Source organism: Solanum pennellii, chromosome 1 (assembly GCF_001406875.1).
Source record: "Solanum pennellii chromosome 1, SPENNV200".
Classification (NCBI taxonomy): Eukaryota; Viridiplantae; Streptophyta; class Magnoliopsida; order Solanales; family Solanaceae; genus Solanum; species Solanum pennellii.
This window is the reverse complement of record NC_028637.1, coordinates 1,948,155-1,958,175: the sequence shown is the minus strand read 5'-3', so window position 1 is coordinate 1,958,175 and position 10,021 is coordinate 1,948,155. Positions and strand designations below refer to the sequence as shown.

The following is a 10,021-nucleotide window of genomic DNA, read 5'->3' as shown; positions in this document are numbered from 1 at the left end:
TATAAATTTTATTTATTTTTTAGTCTCAATTTAATTTAATTAATTTTAAATTAGTTAATAACTTATTTATTTTAATTCAATCCATTTTCAAAATTAGACGGATAGGCAATTCAGATTATTTCTTTTTATGATAAGGAAAATCGGCAGTTGCTATCCTTCGGATGCGCACGGGATAAAACTCTCGCTCTTATGTAATAGCTCGCAAATCACATAGGAGATGTAACTCGTACCAGGCGAACTCGACCCAAAAGGCAAACCCTTTGCTTTCGGTGGCAAAGAAATTCGAACTTGAGACCACCAACATAGGTCTCAAGCTCAAACCACTGGGTCACCCCGAAGGATATAGGCAATACAGATTTTGATCAATCAAAAACTTTGTCTAAAAGATATTTTTTTTTAAAAATCGATATGTTAATAGATAATCGTAATATAAGAAAAACATTTTACCAGAGAAAAAAAAACTTATTAAGAAGTGGACTTCTGATATAAGGGAATCAATTTTTGATGGCCAATTATTTTATAAATATGTTTATAAATACTTAAAATTTATATAAAATTATCATAATTACGTAGAAACTAATATAACAATGTATATTAATTAACTATGATTATATGATAAATACGTCATGTATGTTATAAAAATTTAATTATGTTTTTATGTCTAAACACCATTTCAACTTCTAAATACATTTATTGAATTTAAATTATTAAATTTATTCAAATGCCAAAAATGGATAAAAATTTTAAAGATTCTATATTTGCCAAAAATAAATAAAACAGAACTGTTATGACAATAAAAATAACATTTACGTCTCAAATTTAAGTTAGTTGAAAATTTATAATAAATTATTATAAATTAACTAACTATTACGCACTAAAATTAATTTACTCTCTTTTTTAATATTAATGTGTCCAATCTGTCCAGCAAAGGTTATTTTAGGGTGTTGTGTATATTTTTATAATTAATCATGAATTTTAGGTCGAGCGTTAAAAATTAAATTGTCATTGATATAGTTTAAATTAAAAATTTTCGGTATATGAATTTAAATTAGTAAAGCCTCAAAACAAATATTGAGTATAATCTGAGTTTGAAAAAAAAAAAGATTTTTCCGCCAGACTAGAACCAACTTAATATTTACAATTGCCAACCTTAGAAGTCGGAATTTATTCACTTGTTTTATATGCGAATTTATTCTAAAGATAGTATTTGTAAATTGAAGTTTAGGTCTAAATTCAGTCAATATCATACAAAAATTATGTCGCAAACAACTGGTAGAGTCGTCATCATATTATGATTAGATAAATAAATTTTCTTCACATTTTTAATCAGAATTCTCGAACTGGGATATGAGATCAGAAAAACTTCATTTGAAAACGCTTCCTCCTCTAATGAATCTTGTGCAAAGGTGTTCTCCAGACAATATTCGTAATTGAAGTTTAGGTCTTACATCGTGTAAAATTACATCACAAGCAACTAGTAAAGTCGTCGTCAAGAATTATGAATGGACAGATAGATAAATTTCTTCATATTTTAAATCAGAAGTTTCAAACTGAGATATGAGATCGGAGAAATTTCATTTGAAATCGTTTTATCCTTTAATGAATCTTACGTAATACGAGTTCAAATCGATCAGATGAATACCGACCATCAAATTTTATTTTATTTTTAATTAAAAAAAAATTAGGAGTCACAAGATTGTGTTTTGTTTTGTTGATATTTTGGTTAGGGACATATGAAAAGTGATAAGGACTAGCACCAAATATGTGGACCAAATATAAAGTGATTCATGCATGAATAATATCTAATTATGCTAATTATATTAATAAGTGTACAAATTATAGTCTTAATTCCATGTAAATCAAGTAATCTAATTTGTTGGTTAGTTTAAAGACCATTTTTTGATGGCTTGAAAATGACAATCTTGAAGTTCAGCTAGATTTTGACAATGATATTATTGTTTTCTTATTCCACGGTTCGAACTCGTGACTTCGATAACTGTATCGCGGAAATTGTACTATCGCTCAAAAGAAATTGTACTGTGACTTATAGGTCACACGAAAACTACTACATTGTTGCTCCAAGGCAATATTCGTACCGTTATATATGATCAGACGAAAATAGTGTCATCATTTCAAGGCTCCCGTTCAAGAAAACTTGCATTCTTTTATTATTGGCGTTTTGAGGACTCACTAAGGGACTATGTTGCTCGGATTCTTCAAATATGTCGATAGTTCGTAAGAGTATGAGGATTTTACTAGAAGCCATGCATTTTTAAGGAGTCCGAAACTTAAAGGGTACAAAATATTAATAAAAATTTCAAAACGGTATATAAAATTTTAATAAAACCAAAACGGTAAAATCGCTGCATCTGCAGCGACTTACATCACCTGAAAAAGCAAAATCGCTGCCTCAGCGGCGATTTTGCAAAAGTTATTTTTTTTAATAAAAAAATGAAATCGCTGCTTCTTAGAAATCGCTGCCTTGGCAGCGATTTCATTTTTTTTTTAAAAAAAAAGGTATATCGCTGCCAGGAAAGCGATTTATAAATTTATTTTTTTTAAATTGCTGCAAGAAAAAAAAAATTATAAAATAAATCGCTGCCAAGGCAGCGACTTTATGAATTTTTTTTTTTTTTTTTATAAAATAAATTGTCTCCTGCAGCATACTAATGGACCACTTTATGAAAAAAAAAATTTCTTCATAAAGTCGCTGCCTGGGCAGCGTTTCATAAAAATAAAAAAAAATTATAATAAAAAAAAAATTTCATAAAGTCGCTGCCTGGGCAGCGTTTTATAAATTTTTTTTTTTTATAAATCGCTGCCCTGGCAGCGATATACTTTATTTTTTTTAAAAAAATATAATTAAAAAAAATGAAATCGCTGCCAAGGCAGCGATTTCTAAGAAACAAAATTTTGAAATCGCTACTTAGGCAGCGATTTCATTTTTTTATTAAAAAAAAATAACTTTTGCAAAATCGCTGCTGAGGCAGCGATTTTGCTTTTTCAGGTGAGGTAAGTCGCTGCATCTGCAGCGATTTTACCGTTTTGGTTTTATTAAAATTTTATATACCGTTTTGGAATTTTTGTTAATATTTTGTACCCTTTAAGTTTCGGACTCCATTTTTAAGTGTCAAAAGATCAAAGGTAAAGAACATATTAACTTTAAATTAAAATGTGATCAACAAAATAAGATAATTTAATACTATGCTCGAACCCTCCAAAAATGATGTTGCTTGCACTTGTGTCGGATACTCCAAGAACCATAGCTTCCGGAGAATCTAATACACACGTGATAATGCTTTTTGAAGAGTTCGAGCAACATATATCATACTTTTACTCAAAGCAACAGTAGGGAAGCATAAGGGTTAACTTGCAACAGTAGGGAAGCATTAAGGGTTAACTTCTCCAAGTGTTGCCATATTTGAGCAGAAGGAAGAAGCTATATGGTTAGATTCTTCGAATCAAACGACATATTCTATTACCGGGCTATTTCAACGTCAGTATGTTTCTCAATACAGAACTTCTGAAGCAGCAAACTAAACGACGAAAATAAGCAATGGTGTACAAAATGCTCTTAAATCTCACCATGTAGAAGATGAAAATAGTGACTGAGCGAAGAGTTTAACTGAGCGATGTATAGTTCTCCTTCACCACTATTTTATATCTACAGAAGGAACTGAGGCTACACATAGTTTGAATTTCTAATACATTCACATTGTAGGGGGAGAAATGAACGAAGGCACGTGGAGAATACGATCAAAATCTCAATACAATACAAAGAAAATTGATATCTACATCTACTACATAGAAGTACCTCCATTATCTACCATCAGCTGATGTAAATGAATCTGCAAATCCAGTTGGTCTTGCTGGGATACTACCCTTACTGTCCTCGAGGTCCACGTAACTTAAGTCTTTTCCTTCCGATTCTTGCCAGCCCTTGACCATTTGATTGAGGGGAAGACTGTAGTCGATACCACAATAGTCCTCTGGATCATCCTCAAGAGGCTTCCATTTCTCAACAAGTGGGGACAGCACGTTTACAGCGTGGCCCATATCTGGCCGTTGACCAGGTTCTCTTGCAGTGCAATGACCAGCAAGTTCAGCTAAGGTGGAAATGCTCTCGGTTATCTCATCTTTCACGTCTAGAGTTGGATCAATGACTGTCATAAGCTTCTCTTTAGAGGATTTGGCGTTCCAGAACCACGAAACCAAGTACTGGCTTTCCTCAGGTCTATCCTCATCAAGTGCCATCATCCCAGTTAACAACTCCATTAGCACAACACCAAAGCTAAATACATCAGCTTTTGTGGTGATTTTACCCGTAACTGGACCAGATAAACATCTCATGTTAGTTCAGAAAACAGCACATCGGGTATGCAAAATAATAAGATGCTATTCACATTAACATGCATTTTTAAAAAACTATCTTTTCTCTGACAAAGTAAGCAAAAAATTGCTTACCAGCATATTCAGGTGCCAGATATCCAAAAGTTCCGGCCAGCCTGGTGACAACAGATTTCTCTTTATCAGGAGCGAGTTTCACAAGTCCAAAGTCGGATACTTTTGCTCGGAAATCATCACCCAACAAGATATTTGAGGATTTGAGATCTCTATGAATGAAGCTCTGATGTGCTAGTGTGTGTAGATACTCCACACCTCTAGCAACATCTAAGGCAATATTAAGCCTTTTCTTCCAAGAGAGAGGCTCTAACTTGAAGTTTTTCCAGCGGAAAAGATGTCTACTAAGTGCACCTTGTGGCATGTACTCATAAACCAGAATTCTTTCACTACCTTCAACAGAGTATCCCAGTAGAGACACTAAATGTCGATGCCGGACTTTTGAGAGGACATCAATTTCAGATCGAAATTCATCCAAAGCTTTGTTGCTAACAATACCAGCCTCCATTCTTTTGACAGCTATTTGTGTCCCATCATCTAATTCTCCCTTATAAACCACACCAAAACCACCACGCCCAAGTTCATTTTCCGGAGAAAAATTCTTAGTCACATTCCGAAGTACTTGAACCGATATGAGCAAATTCCCAGCTTCGATCATATGGGATTCACCACTGTGTATGCTAGCAGAACCACTTGCATTTACTGTGGAAAGACTTCCATTAGTCTGATTGGCAATCGCAATCTTGACCACATTATCCGAATCAGACGGATCTCTGGGATGAACCACAAGAGCAGTTGGAGCTTGATGCTTATCTTTACTCTTCTTACAGACATAAATGTACAGTGGAATAGCAAGAAAAACCAAAAGTAGAAAACCAGCAATAGGAACCACAACTATAGCTATCTTTGACTTCGAGTCCTTTTTTTCAGGTGACTGTTCACCGGGTTTAAAGATCACAGAGCTTGAACTGTTGGGTCGTGAAGATGGTACAGACGACGTGGGTGAATCTGCGGGAGTTGTGCTGTTGTTTGGTGAAGGATTTGCTCCCGGAGGATTAGAAGTCAGCTTTGGATTTCCATTTAGAACAAGTTTCAAAGGGGTGGTAAATTTAGGCAAAGGCGGGGAAATATTGTTATTACTCAAATCAAGAATAGACAGAGATTTCAAACTAGTCAAACTAGATGGAACAAAACCAGAAAGATTATTTGATTCAAGATAAATGCGAGTAACGGTTTCAAGGTTCGCGATTGAAGGACTCAAGGTCCCGGAAAGATTAGACTTGGGCAAGTTTATAACACTAACTTTTTGGTTATCGTCACAGCTTATTCCCCACCAACGTCCGTCACAAGGGTTGTTTCCAGACCATGATTCAACAAGCCTAGAAGGATAATTCACCCCATCAAGAAACTCTAAAAGTGCCATAACCTCAGGGGCACATACTGCTCCTTGTTTGGTTTGACAAAAAGAGTTGGACATAAAACTAACATTAGTAGCCTTGAACTTAGGAACTGGTCCCATAAAATGATTATTATTCAAATCAAGATTGTCTAATGGCATATTAGCTAAACTTTCAGGGATTAATCCAACAAGGTTATTTGTATTCACACTGAGATCCTTCAGATTTGTTAGATTACCAATCTCTACTGGAATTTTACCTGAAAATTGATTCCCATGAAGCCAAAGATGTGTAAGTGATACCATAGTTGCAACAACATCTATTGAACCACTCATACCATCACCCGACTGATCGTTCAACCAAAGCATCTTCAGCACTGCATCCTTGAAAGTACCTGGAATAGGCCCTGAAAGCCTATTTGTAGACAACAGCAAAACCTCTAAAGAAGACATAGTTCCAAGAAATTCAGGCAAAGGACCAGCTAAATTGCAGTTTATCATTGTTAAATTGATCAACTGAGCTGAATCTTGAAGCCCATTTGGCAATGACCAACCACTAGTAGCATTTAGAGGATTTTCATCTAAAGCCAAAACTTGTAGATTCACAAGTCCATCAAAAAAATCTAATGGGATTGTGTCAAACTGATTGAAATCCAAGTAAGCAAAGCTCAATTCAGATAAACCACTAAAAGATGGCAACTTTCCACTAAATTGATTCTTTTGCAACCCCAAATGTGTCAACCTAGACAACTTATTCAAGTTTTGAGGTAAAGGGCCTTTTAACCCTAACCCCATAACTTGAATCTGCTGAATTCTACTACCACTACACACAATATGTGGCCAAACTGGAGAACCACAAGGGTCTCCACCATTTTCAGGCCATTTCAAGACCTCAGGATTTTCCAACCCTTTTCTGAACTCATTAATAACAGACAAGTCATTAGGGTCAGTGACAGTGAAAACAAGTGAAGCAAAAGCAAGAAACAAAGCTACAATAAACCATATGTGGTGAAAATAAAACTCCATAGATGATCCACAAAGCAACAACATTTGAACATTTGCATTAACATTCAACTAAAAAAAAACCCCACTACAACAAAAATCAAGAAAGCTACAATCTTTGTCACCTAATGAGGTTGATTCTTGAAGACCCCCATGTCAAATCTTGAGACAATAAGATGTGGAAAACATGGGGTTCAGATCACTAAACCCCAAAACACAAAAAAGGAGAAAGAGAGTGATAATTGGAGTGAGAAAAAGCACAATGCTTGCTATTTGCTACTACTATGGTGTTGTTCTTGCTGACAACACAGTAGTTTTTACAGAGTAATCCAAAAAATTTGATCTTTTTTATGATAAATGAAGATTTAGCTGCAAGAAATGACCATATAAAAGTGGATTTTTCATCTAAAGAATGCTAATCCAAGAAAGTGACAAACTTGCACCATATAATAATGGTATGTTTAGAGGGAAAATTTGTCTCGAAGACAAGAACTTGTAGGGGTATTATGGTCATTTTCATACATATATGTGTGTGTATTTATTGGAGTAATTTTTTTTATTTTTTTTTTGATTTCATGTTTTTCATCAAGTCTTATTCAAGATGGACTTGGTAGGGTTGGTTGGGAAAGTAATATAAAGTGATCGAACGGTGGTTTGGTAAGTGTTCATTCATTTTTAATAAGAGGTTTTGGATTTAAGTCCTTAAGATACAGAGTCGATTTTGTTAGAGAGCGTTTACACCACTGTGAGACTTTTCCGACACGAATGTGAATTTAGTCGAACTTCAATGCAGATGCTAAACAGTGGATGAGAACCCCTCTAAAATAAGAATTTGAAGTGATGAATATAACATTTGGCCAACAAATGATATTTTTGAACTCTTTATAAAGTTCGGACAATTTTCTTTATTTTGAACTAATATTTAGATTTTCAGTCAGGTTCAAGATCTAATTTGACAAAATGTCAAAGTCAGGTTCAATACGAGGCCCTAAAAAGCTGAAAATTGTGGGAGGTGAAAATACATGTTCGTAAATGTGTATGCACCGCGAATTAGACAATAGAACTTTGGATAAAGAATATACAAATTCATATACGAAGAAGTGATGAATGAAATATCTCACATCGTGAAAAAATAAAATTTTGAGCGTTTATAAGACTTTGAGCAAATCCTCATTCTCTTAGCTAGCTTTTGAAATAAGTGATAATATCCGAGATTTAATTTAAAAACTCTCTTTTTTAGAAAAAAAAAATCGATTACTTTAATTCCATTAAAAAAACAAATTGCATTAAAAATCTCATATTTAAGCATAAAAAATATATCATAAATTAAAATTAATCAAAAATTTAAAATAAATATTAAATATCGAAACGAAACAAATTAAATAAAATATATCTCTCCAAAGAAAATATTGAAATTTTAGTTGTTATTACTCTATACTATCAAAATTCAAAAGTACTACCACTCCTCCCATCCCAAAATGTGTGGTTTACTTTATTGCAGGTTCAATATTAATTTTATTATACTTTAGACTAACTTTATTTTTTTTTTATATTAGAAATATTTTACAAAAGTATTTTGTTAACTACATATTAATTATTTATTGCATGCCTAACAAGAAAACATGATTATTAATGCACATGAATATTAATTGTACCAATGAAGTTTAAGTAGTTGTATATTTGTTAAAGTTAAAAATTTTTATATTCCTACAATAATATTAGTAGGTAGATTTTTTAATGAGTAAAACAATATAAATTTGAATATTTAATTTTTCATATTTTGTAAGCTAATCTTTTACCTATCAAATTTATGACTGTTATAGTGAGATATTTTTATATAATATACTATATTGATATTTGATGATTAAATATCTTAATTTTTATAATGAAACAAATAATTTAACTATATTTGGTAATTAAGAAAAATAGAAAATATAAATTAAAAAAAAAAGATAATAATAATCATGTTTTGGGCATAATTTTGGTAAATTACAATTTCTACTTGTGAGTGAACAATCATTAAGAGCCCACTTCCAACCATGTGGAGGTTGTTTAAATTTATTAGTATATTGTATTACTTTTAGGAAATACGATTTAGATCTTGTATTTTTCATTCTTTATTCGAAATTAAGAAGTGTTATATCGGAAATTTTCTAACATGTTATCGGAAAGAAAGTTGGAAAAAAACGAACTCTTTCTTTAGAGAGAGTCGAACGAAGAGGCGATATTTGTTATTAGGTCAGAGAGAGGTCTGTAACTCGTAAGTTCGTCTCTCTTAAAAATTTACTACGTGAAAGGAAGAGACTTCTTGTACTTTGATCTGTTTTACATATATTACTAATAAACTATTTCTTCTGTTTCAATTAATGTGACATATTCTTTTTTATTAGTTCGTTCGAAAAAATAAAGACATAATTCTATAGTTTTAAAATAATGTAACTCTGACCATTTTATTTTACACATTATACTCTGATAGAATCGTTCATCAAAACATGAATTTATGAATATTTAAGATTACAAGTTTTAAAATGTCTATAAAATTATAACTATATGTATATACATTATAAAATATTTAAGATCTCATATATATAAATATAATTTAAATCATAAATTTTAAAAGTTACTTTTTTTTTATAAATACCATTTCTATTACTGTCCTTTTATCCTACTAACTTCCAAGTAGCTTCTGTTTTTCCCTTCATGGTAAAGTGGATTATTAATTTCTACATTTATTTTGCTCTATTTTGCCATTTAAGGTTCATGGAATTTGCCCCAAATGATAAGAAACTAGGTTTCAATAAGTGTATAAGTCCTTTAATATATATATATATGGAAAATTAAACCCTCATCATTAACCTATAATAATTCAGATAGTCAACCAACTAAGCAGAAATATGTTTAACTTTTAATTAGTAATTTTGATAAATTTGAAATACTAATATTAAATATTTTTCTTACTCACGTCCCACGGAGTATGTTAAATATATATTATTACTTTATACTCAGAATAACATAATTCTACGTATAATTTAAATATAACATATTTCTTATGTAAAAAGACAAGAAAAAATACATCTAAAGTAATTTAAAGTAATATTTAGGTAATGACATATATGTATGTTGTTATTATATGATTTAAATATAACATATTTCTTATGTAAAAAGACAAGAAAAACTACATTTTAATTAATTTAAAGTAATGTTTACATAATGACATATATA

At 31.7% G+C, this 10,021-nt stretch overlaps 1 protein-coding gene across 1 annotated transcript; it reads right to left on the bottom strand.

Moving 5' to 3' along the window:
• Positions 1-3,557: 3,557 nt before the first annotated feature.
• LOC107007879 (receptor-like kinase TMK3) lies at positions 3,558-7,258 on the bottom strand. Its single transcript, XM_015206710.1, has 2 exons — positions 4,465-7,258; positions 3,558-4,328 (listed from the first exon to the last, which is right to left on the bottom strand). Exons 1-2 carry the CDS (start codon positions 6,845-6,847, stop codon positions 3,820-3,822), a joined length of 2,892 nt encoding a protein of 963 aa, XP_015062196.1. The 5' UTR covers positions 6,848-7,258; the 3' UTR covers positions 3,558-3,819.
• Between the last annotated feature and the right edge of the window lie 2,763 nt (positions 7,259-10,021).